Source organism: Sphaeramia orbicularis, chromosome 16 (genome assembly GCF_902148855.1).
Source record: "Sphaeramia orbicularis chromosome 16, fSphaOr1.1, whole genome shotgun sequence".
NCBI lineage: Eukaryota > Metazoa > Chordata > Actinopteri > Kurtiformes > Apogonidae > Sphaeramia > Sphaeramia orbicularis.
The window spans coordinates 701,222-723,265 of NC_043972.1; the positions used below are offsets into that span (position 1 = coordinate 701,222).

Below are 22,044 nucleotides of genomic sequence, written 5' to 3' on the forward strand. Positions count from 1 at the left end.
GTTCTGATTAGATTCAAACTCCCAAAAGAATATACCCTTTGATTTGGGATGACCTCCTGACCTGCTCAGCTCCACCCTCAGGACAAACTTTACATATTTGCCTTGCTACAGTAAAGCTCCAAAATCATTACCATGTTCATAAGCAGCGCAGGCGTGTCTGGGGACCAGTGTGGTGTATGTATGTGTTCTGTATGCAGGCGTACATACGGCCCTGCATATACTGCTGTACTGCAGAGAACAGGCTCACACACACACATGCACACAAACGCTCCTCAGTTTGTACAGTTCACCTCAGCTGCTACATGGTCCCAGGACAAAAGCTCCTCTGTCCTCGTACTACATTTTTCAGACTGGCTTCTCGATGTGATTTCAGTATGTACAGCTCTGCTTTAGCCAGAAGCGCAGACGTCTGAGGGGAACTCACGCTCGGACACGCTGTTTAAGAGGAAGACAAACGCAGATCTGGTGGATAAGATCTATCTGAAGGCATCTCCGGGTCACGAGTTGGAACATCTTTACATGTGTGTGAGTCTGGATCGATGAGAAGCTGAGTTTGATGTATCATGTAGCTGAGCTGGTGAGAAAACTACAGCGAACATGGTGTCTTTCATGGGAATACATGAGTTTGGGACGAAGGATTTCCTCTAAATCACAACAACAGTTTAACAGTATAGTGTATTTATGACTCCTCTGACAAGTTGGCCTTTCTGTTTTTTCTGAGTTTTAGATTCAATTTCACAAATAAAGAAAGAAAGAAAGAAACAGGAAAGTACGAAGCATCATGGAGGTCACCAAGGAGGATTCTATGACACTGCAGCTAAGACTGGACTTGAACCCACACAGATCCAAACTGCCACCGTCCACCAAAACCATCTACTGATGTGAAACATTTAATACCTGTTGATCCATTAATCCTGTCAATACATGTCAGTAAGTGGTGTCAAACACAGTTCTTCATCTTTTCATGGTCATCACATATGACCCATTTGGACCTTCAGAGGCTCCGTAGTTACCATGGAAACACCGTTGTCCACTACAACATTGATTCACCAGTAAAACCCATGGAGGTTGGTAAAGACAGTGGTTTGTGTTCAGTTAATGATGCATTTTATTGTAAAAGTCCCTATTTCTTCAGTTTTTTCTCTTTCTGATATAATAACCCTCAACTTAAATCTGAGCTTGTATGAAAATCTGTATCATCACAGTACATTAAATATAGGAAAATACCTCATTTTCACTTAAAAATGCAAAATACTGAGCATAATATTATAATAAATGGTGATAAATCACTTACAGAAGATTAATTAGAGGGAGACATTAATTAGAAAACTGCCACAAAAGTAGCCGTGGGTCTGTATGGGTTAACAGTGGAGAATAACCCTTAAATACACATCACTGACTCCTCTTATAAATTAGCCTCTCTGGTTTTTCTGACTTTTATGTTCGATGTCCCAAAAAAGAAACAAAACCAGGAATGTACGAAGCATCATGGAGGTCACCAAGGAGGATTCTATGACACTGCAACTAAGACTGGACCTGAACCCACACAGACCCAAACAGCCACCGTCCATTAAAACCATCTGATCTGCACTGTTTAATACCTGTCATGGTCATCAGATAGGACCCATCTGTACATTTAAAGGCTCCGTAGTTACCATGGAAACACCGTCATCTTCTACAGCATTGACTCACCAGTAAACCCATGCAGTTGGATCAGTGACAGTGGATGGACACACATAACGTTTCCATCCGTCTCCGTTTATCAGACCTCCAGGCTGACCTGACCTAGCGTTGACTGGAACTATTACATACAATGCTTCTTTGATAACCTATGACTGCAGCTGGTTGAAGACGATCGCTTGCTAGTCTCTAGCCATAACAAGTCTAGGTAGCAGGCTAATGCTTGCTAACTATACCCTGGAATGGGGGGGAGGGGGGGTAGTGTAAGGACTGGAGGTATAGCAGTGCACTTTATAAGCACTGTAACAACCACAACTGGTGTGAAAACAAAAGTAAAACTTAACTTTAGATGTCCGACTCCTGGCTTCTGTGTCTCTACCCTGTATCCACTGGCCCCCCTGGGAATGCTGGGCCCCATGAACTTGTCATGTTTCCCCCCCCGTACGGTGCCCCAGACTAAGCCTGAAGCCACTGCAGGGATGTCATCATTAGGGACTTGTCTGCAGCCTTTAATTCTTTGACTTTGATACCAATCTGAGAATTGAGTCTTCTGTGTTTATCTGACGAATCTATTAGTTATTAAAATAATCGACAGATTAATCCATCATTAAAATTATCGGTAGTTGCAGCCCTAATAACAAAATTACCTACTTTTATAATGTTAGAGACTGTTATATTTCCATGAACAGATCAATACTTTGTCAGTTTCTGAACTTCAGTCTTCCAAAGTGCAGCCACAATAATTAGATCTAATGACGAACATCCAAACTAAACAAACATCTTCATCACAGTTTTGTTTTTTTCTGTGACAAGCCTGGGTTCATGTTGTCAGATAAGTGTGTCAGTTGCAGCTGAATCTGTTGCCCGGCCCTCACATGCTTTATTTAGAATCACTGACAGACAAAACGACGTCTTAGTCTCTTATAGTAATGAGAGAACAGTTCAAACAGCCCTGCTGTTCTGTTTACTGCCGACCAGTTTCTGTGACTAAGCTGCCAGCCCAGACGCAAACAGGAAATGGGTCACATCTCGCCCGTGTTTCCTGCCAGTCAAGATGAAAATCGCTAAATAAGTTGACAAATACTTCTCATGTCGACTCTTACTGGACATTACCCAAGAATGTATGAACTGTGATGATGCTCCAGTTGAAAAAAAAAAAAAAAAAGAGCGACGCTGTACACGAACGGTACAGAATTCAGCTTTTTGTATCAATCTGGGCAAGACTCATTATCTCGCAAATATTCGACTGATGAAGTAAAAGTCATTAGCATACTTCATTTGACACTAATTCGCTCAGCTGAGACGAGGAGCTGTAGATGCGCTGCTGTGGATGGGCTGTTGGCTGCTACACCTAAGAAGGAGACACTTCTTCTTTTTCTTTTTGGAGGAGCAAAAAAGGAAGGAGGTACATGTGCAAGGCTCATTAGGGAGAGCCATATGGTGGGGGGAAAGGAGGGGGGGTGGGGGGGCGTGGAATGAGATGGAGAGATGGAGCTAGAAAGTTAAAGCAATGTCTTCTGCATCATCTGAAAACATCCTTCATTGTTCAGATTTGTTTACAGCTATTCACAGGTATCGACCAAACTGCTGTCACATCATCTTGTAGTCGCATTGGTTTCTCAGTTTTGTGTTTTGGAAAAAAAAGAAAAAAAAGTGAGAGAGCTACTGAAGGTTTTTCTTTTTGGACGAGTAGAAATGTGTTCCATCCTCTGAATCAGAATAAGGCAGTGGTTCCAACCTTCGGCTCCTGACTCCATTTTAACATCACACATTTCTGGTGACCCCAGACATTCAAAACTGAGACTTTTTTTTTTTTTTTTACTAAAAATGCAATTTGTTTTTGATCATGTAATAGTTTGCTTTACTATGTTGCAAATAAACATAAATTTTACACCACATTTAGTCTGTATAATGTCTCTTATTGTGGACATTTAGTCTGTATAATGTCTATTATTGTGGACATTTAGTCTGTATAATGTCTATTATTGTGGACATTTAGTCTGTATAATGTCTATTATTGTGGACATTTAGTCTATATAATGTCTATTATTGTGGACAGAGGCAGTAAATCCAGGTGTAGATTACTGCACAAAGGCTCAGGATCTGTCCAGTCAGTCCAGCTGGGATTTACAAGGAGGACAATTAATACTGAACAAACAAGAACTGAAACTATGAATTATGAAAGAGCTGCAGCATCTGAAACTGACCACAGTGAACATGTGACACAAACAGAAGCACAGTGCTGCAGTTTCACACTCAGTTTGTCATGTCTGGTATGGATGGGACTGTCTCTGTCAACTCACCATAGATTTTTTTATTAGTATGTTTTTTTTATCAGTTACCAGAAATTTCAGGTGACCCCATTTGAATTCCAGGTGACCCCACATGGGGTCCCGACCCCAAGGTTGAAAAACACTGGAATAAGGGATGAGGTGAAAGACAAAAAGGGTAAGGATAGATTGATCGGCGGTGGAGAAAGGGGTTATTATTGCGACTAGAGGGGAGCTTATGGTAATGGGAGTCAGATCTGTCAGCCCTAAAGGCATCTGCCGCCTCCACTGATCAACAAATCGCACATGAAATCAATTCCTGCACCTCCCATTCGTCTCCGCCCACCTTTCTCCTCCCCATCCTGCTCTTTTGTTTTGGTTTTTCTTAGTCCCATGAACCAGCCTACCCATTACCTCTCCATCTTTTCTTCTTTTTCTTCTTCTTCTCTCTGACCATCCTGTCTTCATCTTCCCCTCTCCCTCTATCGCAGTATGCACTTCATCACACCCAATACCCTGACCTGTCAATCAACGCCGCCTACAGAGGCAGAGGAAGAAGTGAAAACAAAAAGCAATACTTACTCGAACACTTCAGTTTCAGCAACTGTTAAGGATTAACACTAAAGGTGGTAATTGTGTACCAGTGTTACTGCATCTACTACTGTCAGTACAAGCATCTCTACTGCTGCTAAGATGGCCATGGTGGATTTACCTACTGGCACCCCCCCCCCCCGTTTGAAAATCTGCAGAAAAGATCGCAGCTTTGACCAGGAATCGAACCCCAGTTTTCTGCGTTGCAGTGCGAAGCGCTACCTACTGAGCTGAATCTCCATCAGTGGTGGTGCTTTCACTGGAGGAGAACTCAACGAATGACATGAAAGTCTATACACAGCCATGGAAAATATTATTACACCGTCAAAGTCGTCAAAAACAACGGTTCTGGAATCCAGTCCTAACTCCTGTGTGTGTCATGTGACTAAAACAGACAGAAAAGAAAACATGGAATGAATCAAAGCACTGTTTTTGTCAGAACAATGACACAGATGCTGATGGAAGAACTGAAGGGATTTGGGTTTTTATCCAGAAAACATGTTCAATGCATAGATATGAGCTGTGAAGTTCAACTACTATGAGCTGTTTGTGTTGTTCTCATTCTATTTGTCCAAACAGATGGACCTTTAGTTGGACCAGGCAGTAAAATGAACAAGAAACTGAAGAAAACAAGAGTGGTGTAATAATTTTTCCACCACTGTATTGACTATCTGATTGCCTTGGTACTTTTCAGGATGTGACATTTATGTACATTTTACAACTAATGCAAGACTGAGCCGCCATGATGGAAACCACTGACACTGACTCCATAAATGAACAGTAACATGATGTAAAAAGGGAGAAAATTGTGCTCTCCCCTTTGTTCTAAGCTTCCTTCCTTCCCTACATGGTGTCAGTACATCTTCGATGTCGACCATTAAACTAATGACAAACTTGCAGCTAATTAGCTTAGTTTGATGAAGTGTATCACTGTCAGCTTGTATCATGCCTTTGATGCCAAAATAAACAAAATGTCCGTCTTTATTTTGTACTGCCGGTGCAGCTGTAATTCATTCATCTTGCTCTAACTTCCATGTGAGGTAGTAAAAGGTATCGTATGGTATCACATCACATTGTATCTTATAATATCGTATCTTATTATATCATACTTTATTATATCATGTTATCGAATCATGTGTTTTTGTATCTTATTATACTGCACCGCATCATATCAGACCTAATTGTATAATATCACATAGTGTCATACTGTATCATATCATACTTTTGGAGTCATGATATTGCACCATATCAGTTTGTATCATATCTTAATGTATTGTATTGTATCATATCATATGTTGTATTATATCTTTCCACATATCTTATTGTACTGCGTGTTACTGTATCTGTGTCTTTCCATATTTTATATCATATAATTAAATTTTAATTCTATATTGTATATCCTATTATACTGTATCACATCTTATATTGTATCATGTTGTGTCATATCTTATTGTATTGTATTTTCTTACCATATGATACTGTATCACATCACATCATATCGTACATTATTGTATCATGTTATATTGTATCATGCCATAACTTACCATATTATACCTTTTAATACCAACTATAACATATTGTATAATTCTGTATTATGTTGTACCTTATTGTATTGTGTCCTGTCCTGTCTCATACTGGGCCTTAATCATTTGTCATTTTATCATATATTAATATATTTTATCGTCTTATAATGCATCATATTATGCTATATCATGTCAACTTGTCTATTGTATCATATTTCATCTTACCATATTTCATCATCAAATATTATATTGTATTGTATCACATCCAATCATATCTTATTGTATAACATTTGTATTGTACTGCACATCTTTTCAAACTGCTTTCACATCTATCAGTGTTTTCAGTCTGTCTCTGGTCTACATATAATCATCTAACATAGAAATAGGTTTATTAGACGTGAACGCCTCATCCATGATAGTAATATTCTGATACATATACTGATATAAACTGTAATTTTGTAATCAGTGTATATTGAGGCTTGTGGGAGTTTGGTTGGCAAATGACATGACAGACACTGCATGATGGGTTCGGAGTGAGGAGAGAATGATAAGAAGTAAAGATGAAAAGCGTGGAGCCTTGCAGCGCATTTTAATGTGAACTCCGCGCAGCCTACTAGAAGTTAATATTGAAAGACGCGCATGCAATATAAACAACTCTTGGTACACTAGAAACGCTCTGTGCTACAATTATCTATACAGCCCATGCATATTCACATTTCATGCAATAGCTTTAATGAGAGCCCGTGGTACAGACACGACGTGCATGAAGCGGGGCTACGTTAAAGCGGGATGTAAACCGTAAACGAGGTAAACAGGGGTGGAAAGTGACTGCACGGGTTTTTTGACAAATTCTAGAAGTGCAGTTAACATCTAGCGCCGTCTCAATGCTTTTCCATGAGGATAAGATGAAATGAAAGCCCACATTACTGGCAGGCGCTGCAGCTGTACGCTTAGAAGAGGCAGTGGGAGAGTAAAACCGGCTGATTTGACTGAAGGCTCTCCATTTCTCAAGGCTATGCCTCCGGTTATCCCCCCCCTCCCCCATCTCCTATTTCCCCCCCTCAGGCTCGCAGCAGGGATATACTTTAAATCACTTTGTCCTCTACCTAGAAAAACTTTCTGACAGGTCGTTTTGTGGACCGCACAAATCTATTTCTTCCTGCTACAGAGCCAAAAATATTCCTTTCTGCCCTGTTGACTTTGGAAGTTTTGGACATTGACTGGCTCTGGTAGAAAGACATCAGCGTAGGAGCCCCCCCCCCCCTCCCCCCCCAGGGATGAGCAGTTCTTTTCACTTTTAAGAGAAATGCACGCACAGATATGATGGCTTCCATTTTATACCCTCCCCCAAAAAAAAGCAGCGTGTTGTGGTTAGTAGGACGATACCTTAGGCGAGTACAAGTGCGTTTGCGTGTGCGTTTGCGTGTGCGTTTGCGTGTGCGTTTGCGTGTGTGTGTGTGTGTGTGTGTGCAGTCAGATAAATGGCTGGCACCTCCACACTGCGGACACTCCAGTCTAGCTCTGCCTGTAGCTGTTATCTTCAAAGTGACACAGTGATGCTTCAGGGCCAGAGTGTCCTGTGGCCGACCTGTGATGGCTGACTGCGCACACACACACACACACACACACACACACACACACACACACACTGGACAAAGGCTGCTGCTTTGTGTGAAGCTCCACCAGGTAACAAAAGCACAGACAGAAGCACACTCAAACCCTACGACATCTGCCGTATGGACAGTCCACACAGAACAGTGATCATTTTTAGACGCTGTGGAAGAAGCTGACGAGTAATGCTAACAACCAGCAAAGATGGCGGTTCCCTGTGGGCGGAGCTGTGTTTCACTGTGCTGTTGTCTTTTAATTGTTTTTACTCTGCCTTTATATTTTCACACTTTTATACTGATTATGTCTGACTTTTATTTGATTGTATGTTTTAACCTTTATACTTGCACTCTGAGAGATCTGTCTGTCTGTCTGTCTGTCTGTCTGTCTGTCTGGTTAAGTCATCTGATCAAATGCCTACTATTCCCTGTCTTTCGATCCGCTCATACCCCTAAAAAACAGACAAATCCTACTACAGTAAATACTGCACATTCTGTGTCCGTCCGCCCACCGTCCCACTCATCAATGTCTGATTGATGTTGCACCACAGGAGGGCATTTGGGTGCAATGCCGCTGTTGCACCACGGGACGGCGTCATGCTATTGTACAATGGCACCACTGGTACAATGCCGCTAGTTCTTACAACACTAAAGAGTGAATATGAACAGTTTTAAGCATCAGTGCATAGATTTCTTACTCTAGACGTGTGTCATTTTGTAAAGAACCAGTGCTGCCTCTTAAGCTAATGAAACGTCCATTTTTACTGCACACCAAATTCAGTCTGTGCACATTTTGTCAGCAAAACATGAACAAACTAGAAGCACTGGGAGAGCGCAGACCTCCACCAAGGCAGATCAGTGGGCCCCCGTGGGCCCCCACCCCAAATCATCACCAAAATTTAATCATTTGTTCCTTGTGCCAGTATCAACATTTACTGAAATGTTCATCCAAATCCATCCATAACTTTTGGAGTTATCCTGCACACAGACAGACAGACAGACAGACAGACAAACCAACACTGACAAAAACATAAGCTCCTTGGTGGAGGTAATAAGGTAAGGTAAGGTAAGGTAAGATATAAGATACTTTACTTTCATACAGTGACATTTGGGTGCACCTCCAAAAAACCTACTGTAAAAACATTCATACATACATATAACATACAACATGTAGCATACAAAATGTAACACACAATGTACAATTCATTTTTGCAGTCGGTCATTTAAAAAGTTGAGTATTTCAGTTATTAAAGTTGCATTATAGTACATGATGGTTTCACTGTCGGGCTTTCGGTGCAGAGTCCAGTGTGATCTCAGATTTCCATTAGTCTTGTTTGTGTCAGCATATGAAGGTTCCCACTCAACTGTTTCTCCAGGATCAACAAAGGCTGACTGATTGATCGATAAATGATTCTTTGAATGAGTCTTCATTTCCTTGTGTCTCAAAAGTTCTGCATTGCCTGGTACTAAACTACTCATCTCAACACACAGAAAAGTTGTCAAACTAAAGCGGTGTCTTTAATACGACTGTGATTTTAACAAACTCTAAAATGTTCAGCTCCAACTGATGTGTTTCATCTACAGGACAGGTCTTATATGATATAATACCAATATTCACTGTTGTTTGACTACTTAAACATGAGGCAGTCTGATACTAACATCAGCGACTTAAAACCTACGTAAATAAAAGAAACCCCCTGAAAATCAACCACCTGAGCTTGAGCGGCTGTTTTAAAGTGCATGTGCAGAAACACCAGTCAAAGCTCATTTGCAGCGCTTGTTTGGTCGCAAACATTTTGCCTGTGGGAACATTTAGATTTAGTTTGATTTTGATGCTGCCAGCCTTAGGCAGCGGTACACTGCATCGAGTCAGGTCTAAGAATCTGAACGTCTGCATGTTCAAAACACTGCCAGTGGCTTCTGCTGCTCTTTAATGGTACAAAAAAAAGAGCTTAATCACATTTTATAAATTGAGTCTATGATCTAATATAAACCACTTTCAGCCAATTACTGGAATATTTACTCACATTTTCCCCCAAATGACTAATAAACTAATAAAATAGTTGCTTGACTAAGTTCAAATCTACTTGAATTTTATTGTTTTTAGTCTCATCTTTTACAGAATGCATTGTAAACCTGCCATGTCCAACAGAACAGCAGCTATGACAGCGTTATTATTATTAACCCATAAAGAGCCAAACAGGAACTGGAAACCAAAAGCATCTACTGATCCAAACTGTTTAAGAACTTTAGATCCTCTAAACCTGCCAGTACATGTACGTAACTGCTGTCAAATACAGGTCTGCATCTGTCCACGGTCATCACATATGACCGGATTTGGACGTTCAGAGGCTCCGTAGTTACCGTGGAAACACCATCATCTTCTACAACATTGACCCACCAGTCAAACCCATGGAGTTGGATCAACGACAGTGGACGGACACACTGGGTTTAAGTTCAGATAACGACAGAATGGACTGAAAAAAAGACAGTTTATTCAGTTGGATCTGTTGATTAATTTAATCACCCTCGACTTTAATCTGAGCTTTAATGAACAGTCACATGATCAGGGAATGAAGTGAAGAACATGTCATTTTATACAACCGCAAATGTTCTTTACTTTTCTTTCTTTCTTTCTCTACTAAAAGCCTGACTAGGGAGTGGAAATGGAAAGTAGCTGTAGCTCTAATCTCTTTATGTGACTCATCATTTATTACAGTTTGTTTTTAACAGGTAGAAGTTATACTCTGTCATTTGCAACGCCCCTATCAAATAAACTTTATAGATAAATAAATAAAATGTAGGAAAATGCCTGATTTTTCCCTTAAAAACACAAACTACAGAGGAAAATATTATAATAAATGGGGATAAATCCCTTAAAGGACAAACATTATTGTGGGAACTGTCATAAAAGTAACACTGGGTCTTATGGGTTCATTTAGAGCCACATTTTACATGATTAATATGCAGCCGATCGGATATTTACACTTGTTTTAGCTCTGTTTTTGTCTCCCTGAGGATAATTTCTGGGTTTATACAAGCAGAGCAATGAGCTGACACACATTAGAGCGTGTTATCGATCGGCTTCATGTTGTAATAAGACTAAAACCCGACTGGGATCCCAAACCCAAACTTCATTGGTTTGCAGAGACGTGTAACAATGCTGTAAGCCTCTGAAGATTTTCCTTCCAAACACAAGCGACTAAACTCTAGTTTGGACTGAAGCTGTTGATTTTAGCTCTTTCATGTTGCTTTTTGCTCCCTGATTGAATCAATGTTTTATGCTTTGTTATGTATTCTGACTGTGAGCGCACTGCGTCCGACTCTTCGCTGGGTCTCGTCTACAGTAATGCAGCGGCCGAGCCGGTTGGATCTCCTAGATGGGGGGGGGTCTTGTTGTTGGGCCCGGCTCGAACCGTGCGGTCACTGGGTAGATTGACGGCCTGAGTCGTTGCCTGCACGAAGCATGGCGTTGCATCAGCTAATCTTGTGAATAATGCAGAATCATGAATAAACATTGATCAATGCGCTGCAGCACTGTAAAGGAGACCTGCCTTTTTTTTTTTCCTTTCCCATTCCCCTTCTCTTCTTGTCTCCACCCCTACTTCCATTTCTTTTTTTTGTTCCATCCACTCATTGGAGCTTTTTTTTTCTCTTTTTCCAACCCCCCCCCCCCCCACACACACACACACACACACACACACACACATATACACAAAAACACTTTCTCTTTCTTCCATCCAAGCCAAAATCAAACACTCCCACTATTTCCCATCCTCTGTCACTCTGTCTGGCTCCTTTTCTTTCCCTCTCTGGCCACGGCGCTGACACACATTGTCGTGCTGTAGTGTTGCTGTGTTTCAGTGCAGGCGAGTCAGGCCCGGCCTTCACTCTCAGCTCAATAGCTGCCCGGGTTTCCTCAAAGGCAGTCATCCAGCCAGCACAAAGCCTGCCCACTGGGAATAGACCCACAAAAGAGAAAGGGGCTGCTCGCCTTCTTTGCTCTGCTCCGTCTGAAGCGGCCTGCCTCCACCACCTCCTATAAATAATACAGCGCTGCCTCAACAAAAAAAAAAAACCTATCCTTCTTTCCCTTCTCCTCACCTCTTTTACCATTGAATTAACCAAAACAGAGCTTTAAAAATAGACCCCCACACGGTTAAAGATCCCCTTAAATAATACATGATTTCTATATGCGGCGCCGATTGTGTTTCAGTGGGAAAAACCAAGGAAAATTATTGACTATAATTGGCTGACAGGTGGTTAAAAATGAATATCAGAAGCACATTACACATCACAGGAAGTGCAAGTAACCATAGCAACGATATGTAATGTTAATCCTACATGCATAGTTCACTTAATACGACTAAACTGAAGTACTAGTTCAATTTACCAGCAACAAAAACACATAACAGATGATGCAGAAAGGATTATTTTAAAATGCGGGATGTTTTTACTCGACTCTGACTCTTTCAGCTCAGTTTAATTCAGTTTATTCTCTAAACTATAGAAATATATGTGCATTAATAAACAACATATGTGAATGATAAGCATACGGAGCTTCAAAATAAGACTCCAGACACTAAGATGCTATCTCTGCTAACACATTATACATATAAATATACAATAACAACAATCTACCAGACATCTAAGACCTGAAACTACCCCCTGAACTGCCAAATCATCCTATGACATTTACTGCAACAGTCGAAACATTGCTTAAAATATTTAAGATGAATGGTAAATAATGATGAGAATATATTTTACATGGATTTCAAGAGGAATAAAATATTCATGCTAGGGCTGGGTAACATATCAAATTTGTAAAAATCAGGAAAAATGCTTGAATTGAGATATTTTTTGAAACCTGTTTCTTGTAATACATTTATTGTGGATGTATTTCTCCCATTATATACATTATTAAAAGCTATTTATCATTAGATATTATTAACTGGAAATGACTATTACAATATTATTGAATTGTATTGTGCTGCAACGTGATATTGATCTAAAAAAATGATTGAAACTGGGAATAACCCTGAAAAAAGATAAGTATTTAACTATCCTTTCATAAACAGACACTGATATTGGTAAATTTTTCTGTTATCAGTCTTATATAACACCTCTTTATTTCTACAAGTCAGAATAAAGCTTATACATGTATGTTTTTACCATTTATAAAATATTTTTTATGCTAAAGTCACATTTTTACTTGATATAATTTCAACAGCATCAGTATTCCCGTCTCAACTCCTAATTTTGGCTAAAATATTTATATTCATAAGATATTTATAGCTTTTTTTGTTTGTTTTTTTTGAAAACCTTTTTTCTGTGTTGCATCCAGCTTTTCTATCACATTACCAAACCGTAGTAAAATGCAGCATGTATGTGTGCACAAGTTGTGGGAACATATAAGAACATGTGCATGTGTGTGTGTTGGTGTAATTTGTCAGTGTATTAATGTGAATGTGTTTGCAGGGATTAAGCTGCTATCAGTGGCGCTCTCCCAGCCTGTCAGGCTTTAGGACTGGCCCGGACAAAGAGGCTGATTTCATTGTAAATGCAGCAGCTGAGAGGACACAGCTCTGTCAGTGGGGTGACTTCCCCCGTCCACACAGAAACTCCATAAGCCTCAGATCTACATACACACACACACACACACACACACGCACACACGCACACACACACACAAACACACACACACACACACTTTAACGTATTTAGTGGAATAGTAGATACACTCTAAAAATGATTCATGGGGTTAGGAAGTTCAGCTTAAAATCCAGAGCTTTTTCTGCTTAAAAAACTCAGTTTGTTCCATGTGCACATTTAACTCAGCTGATCAGTTATTTTATTAAATTGGTCTAAATGAAAAATAAGGAAAACAGTCTGAACTTAATAACACATTGATTTGGAACAGACATTTCTGCCTTTAACTAAACATAGAAGTAGATGAAGTTAGTCCAACTTAAAACTGTTTAATCTTCCTCTAAAAGCTGAGTTCAAAGCTGACGGACCTGCACAGGTTTGACTGACAGACCACGCCCACCACAGGAAATGGAGGGAAACAGAAAAAAAAGAGAAACAGGATTTTACGCAGAACTGAACTAAACTTTAAGGCTCAATAGAATTTATCTTTGTTTGTGCAACAGTAGTTTGAATTCTTCCAGGACTGAATCAAACACATTTGGCTCCTTTCTCCTTTAAACTGTAGTTTATACTGTGGTGTGTTTGCTGCAGTGCATTGTGGGTATTGGGCATACTGTTGTAAAAGTGTTCTTTTCTGTGCAGGGGTTCAGCAGGGCTGTGTGTTGGTGTTCATTTGGAGTCCAAGTGTGCATGCTGATGTTTCTTGTCCTGTTTGTGTTCATTTGTGTATTTTTGTAGAACTGCACCAGGAGTCCGAACCACAGGACAAACCAGGACTGAACGGTTTAGTACTGATGACACTGGTTCTGTTCAGTGGAACGCCTCACTGTTTGACAAACAGAATTTACTGTTCTGAATAGAATGGGTACAACAGTGACGTGCACAACTGACATATTAACATGCAGTTAGATCTGGTAATTGACATGCATAGAGAAATATGAAGCAGTTTGATCAGAGAACTGAATTTCTCTGTGGAATTTGTTCTGATGAACAGAAATAAGTTAGACCACCTCAAAAATTTAAGGTCAATACTTATATGGACATTTTTGACTAGAATGAAAGTCAATAAGTCAGTTTAACTAAATGGAGTAGTTTTTACACAATTAAAATTAAGTTGGTTCAGCTTAATTAAGCTTGTAAAGTAAAAGGCAAATCCTGTTGTTTGTACTAAAGTAATAGAGTTTACTGAACTACAGAAGTCTGGAGGCACTGAAGCAAACATGGCCAAGTGGAAATAACTGAAAAAGATGAATGGAAATTGTTCTTTCAGTTTTTTACGTTGAGCCAACTTATCATTTTTTAGAGTGTAGAGACGGCGCCGTAGTCCGTCTACTTTGGAGGCCACACTGCAGAGGAAAGACGAGGACAGAGCGTCAGAGGAGCTCACTTTGAGTCCAAACTGAGGAGCAGTGGTTGAAAAGTTCATGTGTCTGGCATGTCTGTGCACCTGTCACTAATTACAGATAGAATCTGCCTCACAGTGCCGTGTTGTGTTGTTGCGCCGGCCCTCGCAGCCCACAGTCCATCATTAGGCTAACCATTATCCCCACGCCTGGCCTCTGCACCTCTTATTACATGCAAATAGCGCAGCTTTATCCGAGTGCTGAATAAGACCCCCGCTTCTGAAGAAAAGGACACCCTCCTCGCCCACTCAAAGCCATTCCACCATCTATTACCGCATTCTCTGTTTCAATGCACACTGCACAGATCTCATGGTGTCAGCGTTGAAAGGAAAACGGCGGTGCTGGCTTGGACGCAGATAATTGAGAGCGTTCTCACTTAAATTACACTAGACCCCCATTTCCTCTTCAACACACTTTTTAGTACAGCTTTAACTCCAACGTTACATGTCTCATAACTTGGAAATGTTTTATTTACTTAATTAGGTTTTTTTTTTTTACTTCTTGCAATTTGTAATTTTAATTATTTGTTCTTTTGGTTTGAATGAATAAATGAATGAATGAATGAATTTTGGTTTGTACATCAATCATTGTACTTAATACAATAATCGTAACAAACATAAAAAAACAAAAAAGGAATAGGCTTGAAGCAAAAGCTTATTTTTTTGCCATCCTTTTCACCTGATACACTGCTTATATCAAATTAAATGTGTACAGTATCGAGCATTCGCTCCATAAAAAAAAAAAAAAATCAACAACAAAAACATATCTACCATCTCAATTCAATATTCCTAAATAATTTTAGACTTAAGGCTTCTTTTTTTTTTTTTTTTTTTTTTTTAACTGCCAAAGATCTGACTTTTAGTTTAGAAAACACACATTCCAAACTTCTTATCTGTTCTTATCTTACAACCACGGTTAAACAGTTTGGCCACGAAGTGCATGGTGGTGTCATGGAAACCTGATCGCCCTCTTATTGATGGGTGGACTTTTGACATGAACAGCTGCATCCCACTGGAAAAAAGTCACTTATTGTCTCAGAAAATGATTTAACACCTTAATGAAAATTTGGCAGCCATATTTAGATCTACTTTAGCACATCTGTTACACCAAGTATCTGCACTGACCTTACACACCGACTGTTTCTCCTTTTTTTGGGTGTGTATAATAAGGTTATCCTTCTGGCCTTGCTTTTTGTTATGTCTCTATGTTTGTACACATTGCATATATAAAACTGAAAACAAAATATAAAAAAAATGTAAAAAAAAAAAAAAAAAAAAGCATTGCTAAATTCTTTACCCAACCAGATGTAAGCGTATCTAGAAGGTTTTCAATCATATTAGCATGTTAGCATTTAAAGTAAAAAAACTTTCAATCTTCTAAGAATTCTTCATCTTAAAGGTTTTAGAAAATATAGGTCACTCTTGCATATTCATAGGATCTGTATGCAGTATTTTCTACTATCAAATGTCATGTGGCCTTCGATCAAAGCATGAGAAAGTGACCAGATGGGATGAGAACCATAAAGAAACAACTAAAAAAAAAAAAAAGAAAAGAAAAGAACTGATAAATAATAGAAGAGTTACGTTTGTTTTCACCACTGGACACAGCTCTAAATGAGAAGAATGAGTTTGATGCCAAAACGGAGGAAACATGGATGAGTTTGATTATGAGGCTTACGAAGGTATAAGGTTATTATGGGATGTTATTATCCTTGCTAAATTGCAGATTATTGATACACGGTTCAGAATAAAGTGTGACAGTTCTGACCTTGTTTGTTAGATTCCACACAGATCTTTAGTTCAGCTACTGACAACACAAACCGCACAGAAAACAGAGGTGATTAGTGGGTTTACTGTAGCTGTTTTCTGTCTATAAACAGAGCTAAGCTAACAGAGCTAAGCTAACAGAGCTAAGCTAACAGGGCTACAATGTCTTTATCAGCTGTTGCAGCATGTGAAGATAATAAGATTCCGTGTTAACCGTGAAAAATAAGCTTCTGAGTTTTAGTTTGAAGCAGAAAACATGATAATACAATAAAACAGATGTGTGGAAACTGAGCTTTAGACGCTGTGATACAGTCTGTGGATAAATAGCACGGATTCATTGGTGGTTTTGACAGAATTAAGTGTGTTCTGATACGAGACTTACCTCTGCTGGTGAATGTTTGGAATATCAGTACAACATGGAACCACTTAATGATACAGTTCAGCTATGTGGAAATAAAAACCAAACGACTGGAATAACATGTAGACATAGTTACGATTAAATACCATGCTAATGCTAATGCTAATGCTCAGACTGAGTCTTGCTAAAATTCCATTAGACATAAGAAAGAAGGAAAAGGAAGTGCAGTCCCCATCCATTCAGCTCATGTTCTGTTTTGTACACGTTGTTCATTTTGTGCTTGTGAGTTTGTGTTTCTGCTGCAGCTCACAGTTTGTGTTTGAGTCTTGCATGGTAATGAGCACGTACCTGTCAGGCAGTCGTGTGCAGGAAGCCGCCTCAGGTCAGTGTTTGCTGCCAGAGGATGCCTTTCCATGACTGTTCCGTCGTGCACACACCTGTATGCTGTCCCCGCTCTCTGTCTGCAGCTTGACATTTGGTACGGTGAAGATAGAAGACACTGCAGGGGGGAGAAGACGCACACGGATTAGAACTATGTAAGCTGACAGAGAGGGAAACATTTCCCAGTGAGTTGTTAAAGATAGAGACGGGTATTAAAAATGGAATATTTGCATATTTATTTGCTGCGGTGTATACATTTTGACATTTTTTATCAGTAAATACATGATTATGAATCATTAAAACTGCAACAGACAGCACTGAAATATTATATTTTTATGTTTGCACCAGCAAAACATATTTACTGTATATTAACAACACTAAAACTTAACTCCTTGTAAACTATTGGAGCAAATGTACCTCTGTATTCCACTAGTTTCCATCAGTTTCCAAACCCTATTTTTATCTTCACCAGGAGGCACTGGCATCACTTTACTTTGTGTGTTTGTTTGTTTGTTTGTTTGTTAACAAGATAACTCAAAAAGTTCTGGACGGATTTTCATGAAATTTTCAGGAAATGTTGATACTGACACAAGGAAGAACTGATTAAATTTTGGTGGTTGATCGGGGGGGGGGGGGTGTCTGTCTTGGCGGAGGTCTGCGCTCTGAGTGCTTTTCTTCTTCTCTATTTTATTTTATTAATTTCATGTCATTCTACAGATTTTTCAATCATTTTGTTTTGTTTGGATTATTGACAGTGAACTGATCAACATTTGTTTAAACTGCGTTCACACAGCAGGTCTTAATGCACAACTCAGATTTTTGGGTGAAATCTGATCTTTTTTTCTGTGCTTGTTCATATTCCACATTAACTTCTATCAGTTTTGAGTCTGAACTGAATGTGACCCTGAAGTGACCCGCATGTGATAAAGAGGTCCTGACGTAATAGGTGACCACGCAGACACGTACTGTGTTTACGGAAGTAAATATGGTTTTCCCGCCGCTCCTCCTTCTGGGACGCAGAATGTTTGTCATATTTCAATGACGTAAAAGTGGGATAAATGCGACCTGGCTGTTAAGACTGATGTTCCATTGCAAAATATCAGATACGTACTGGATTCAGGACCACGTATGAAAGTGGCCTGGGTCAGATTTGAAAAAATCAGATTAGTGCTGTTCAAACTGTCTTTAACAGATCGGATTCAGGTCACATATGGGCAAAAAAATCAGATTTGGGCCACATTAGCCTGCAGTCTGAACGCAGCCTAGTTTACATCATAACTATTGGATGTGACACATTCAGATTAGGAATCTGCACTTAATTCATTTTTATAAGTAAACTTTATCTTATCTATCCTTTGTACAGTCCTACTTTGTCTTCATACTCTGTGTGATATTTCTCTTACACAGTGTTTTGCTGCTAAATTGAATGAGCTGCTACACTGATTTTCATTGTTCCTGTGACAGTGAAGATCTGTTCTATTCTATTCTATTCTGTTCTATTCTACTCTACTCTATTCTATTCTATTCTATTCTATTCTATTCTATTCTATTCTATTCTATTCTATTCTATTCTATTCTATTCTGTTTTATTCTGTTTTATTCTTTATAATTGTAAATAAAGTTAGGTAGTGAGGGGTTAATAATTATATCATGCCTTGCAGTGTAGATAGTTGCCATATAGAACAATATGTGCCTTAACTACTAAACTACACTGCAGATTTCTGGTAAACAATCCTGGAAAATAAAACTCCACTGTATTTCCCTTTGAGGTTTTCTAAAATCTGAATTCAACCTGTTTGCTGTGAAAACCTCCATACAGAGTATTAGTTCAGATCTAACAGATACCTCCTCAGATGCGTTTATACATTGATCTCCAAGGAAAGCCTGGCAGATGGAGCAGGGATGTGAAACCACAGCAGCTCTAGGATGTTTGGACACAAATACTGCCGACAGCTGAAGGTGTTCACAGGTAGGATCTGTACATAGACGGCATGTCTCTTACCAGGCATTTACAGAAAATAGAAATAAAATCCAGAAGGTAGGCTGTGTCACATATTAAGTGGTTTTTATTTTACATTCTTTTTTGTTTTCTAATGACAGACTCGTTAAAAGGCAGGATGCATCACATGTAAAAACCAAAATCTGTGCATCCTTTACATCAATAATTGTCGTTTAAAATATAAAAGTCCCTCCATGGCTCCGCCAATGACCAATTCATGCAGGTTCAGGGTATTTTAAAAGAGGAGGGTCTTATTTTCTATTTTAAATCAACCCTGTTAGTGTTTGTACATCAAGAAATAAAACAATGAACAAAAATAAAGAGGAAAAACACACAACGCATTTTGTGTTCAGTGAAAATGTTCTAGGATGTTTCACGTTTTTAGTGAACATCAGTTGTTACATAATACAGATTTCTGAAACTATTCATTTCTATTATTATTATTATTATTAGCAATATAATTAACAATTGAAGTGCAAAAGTTGCAATATTGCAAGGATCAAAACTGAATATTTTTTTTAAAAATTCCAGCACCTAAAGGGTTAATATTATAGTTGTTATCATAAGCATCTATTTTTCCAAGATGAATAACCTTGAAACACTGACATAAGCCTATTATTGATCTTTTATGGCACTCCCATAAATTATGTATGTATACTGTGTTATCATATATTCAACACTGACATGTTCAGCTCTATGCACTAACTATTATCAACAAACTTGGAGAATCTACACAAATCTACAGAACTTTGTTTTTAATTACATTTATCGCATGTGTTTCTGCTCATTTTCGGTCTTAATCTTATGAAATATTCTGTTTTTCCTACATGTGGCATTAATTCTCCTGGTCAGTGGTCATAAAATCACTGATAGAACAAGGATTTTTATTTGGAATTACCTCCAGAGAAGAAGAATGATCAAGTGGATGAATAATTTATGTTCATTTCATTATTGCTAACATATTGTTTAACTCTATGCAGATGATACTGTGTGTTATCGCAGAGTATCAAACATTTCTAAAGGATGTTCAGTTCTGCTGGTAGATGCTGTGCCAAATACCTCTAAATAAAACACAAGTATTCTGGCTTTTTTCAGCTTCTCTATCAAACATTTAAGACAGATTTTCACTTTTATTTGTAATGCGTGGTCAGATCAGATCAGATTTGTGTGTCACTGTGGTCACTCTGGATTTGATGTTGTTGTTGTTGTTGTTGTGTTCTGCATGACACACTCTTAAATCCATTTAGGTCCATTTTCATACAGACTGAAGCTACGTTTAGACGGGAACGATCTGAACCGAAAACGCAAAAGTGGTGTTGCGTCCTCACTTTTAATTCTGTTCCGTTAAGTTTAGATGTGCGTTTTGGAGGAAAACTCTGCACACAGACGGATATGCAAAAGTGTGTGAAATTTCATATTTATTGATGTAGCATGCACGCCGGGTGGCTAGGTGGCATCATCACCACTAAGACCAAGCGCCTGCGTAGAACCTTTGTACTTCACTTCCTGTTCTCTCCTAGCACAAAATACAATCACAAAACAGGAAAGAACAACACGAAGGAAGGTTTGAACACACGTTTTGGACCTGCCCCAACATCACTACCTACTGGACTGAAACTTTACTGACTTTGTCTAAGATTAATAATAATAATAACAATAATGTTGGGTGTGGAACCAACAGGAGTGGACCTCAGGACTAAACAGAGGGTTGTTCTGAAGTTTGTGACACTATTGGCCAGACGCCTAATTCTGTTCAACCGCAAGAACAAAAATCCTCCAACTCATGAGGCTGTTGAAAGACATTATGCAACAATTACATTTGGAGAAAATCACATTTTCACTAAAAGATAATGTAACGCTATTTTATTCAGTTTGGCAGCCCATTATAGATTAAGTAAGGCAAGGCAAGTTTATTTGTGTCGCACGTTTCAGCAACAAGGCAATTCAAGGTGTTTCACACAGGACACTGAAATACAACGACAGCGAAAAAGAAACACATTTCAAACATTACAAAAGAAACAGAAACATGTTTAAAACATTATAAAAGAAACAGAAACACGTTTAAAACATTATAAAAGAAACAGAAACACGTTTAAAACATTATAAAAGAAACAGAAACACATTTCAAACATTACAAAAGAAACAGAAACACGTTTAAAACATTATAAAAGAAACAGAAACACGTTTAAAACATTATAAAAGAAACAGAAACACGTTTAAAACATAAAAGAAACATGTCAAAGGTGATTAAAAACAGCAAGAAAACAACACATGAAACCCACAAATATAAAAACACACACATATGAAAGGAAGAGCTGCAGTGCAGAGTCTGGAAGGAGAATCTACAATTAAAAAGTCCAAATCCTTTTAGTCAAAGGCAGCAGTGAACAGGTGAGTCTGGAGCCAGAACCAGAACCCAGTGAACAGGTGAGTCTGGAACCAGAACCAGAACCAGAACCCAGTGAACAGGTGAGTCTGGAAGCAGAACCAGAACCAGAACCCAGTGAACAGGTGAGTCTGGAACCTGGACTGAACAGAACTCAGATCTCAGACCTGATATTTTCTGGTCGTTAGTTCCAGATCTACGGAGCATAGAAACTGAACGCTGATTCTCCAGGTTGAGTTCTGAGCAGACAGACCCCACTTATGTATTGGATACTATAGATGACTTTTTTTATATTTTCATTGTTCTAATTTCAATAAAAAGAGTTAAAAAAAAAAAAAAAAGAAAAAGAAGAAGGGTTGAAAATGCAATTTTGCGTTTTCTAATATTCATTTCTCTTTCCCATTTTTGTTTTATGTCAGAGATATTTTGTC

The 22,044-nt window shown here is 38.8% G+C and overlaps 1 protein-coding gene across 4 annotated transcripts in view; it reads right to left on the bottom strand.

The window, feature by feature from the left end:
• The window catches only part of cdk14 (cyclin dependent kinase 14), a 461,964-nt gene that overhangs the window by 76,233 nt on the left and 363,687 nt on the right, over nucleotides 1-22,044 (bottom strand). For all 4 annotated transcript variants that reach the window (XM_030157361.1, XM_030157362.1, XM_030157364.1 and 1 more), the window contains one exon: nucleotides 17,196-17,346. In XM_030157361.1, the coding sequence (XP_030013221.1) occupies nucleotides 17,231-17,346 (116 nt within the window). In that variant the 3' untranslated portion in view covers nucleotides 17,196-17,230. The remainder of the gene's footprint in view (nucleotides 1-17,195; nucleotides 17,347-22,044) is intronic.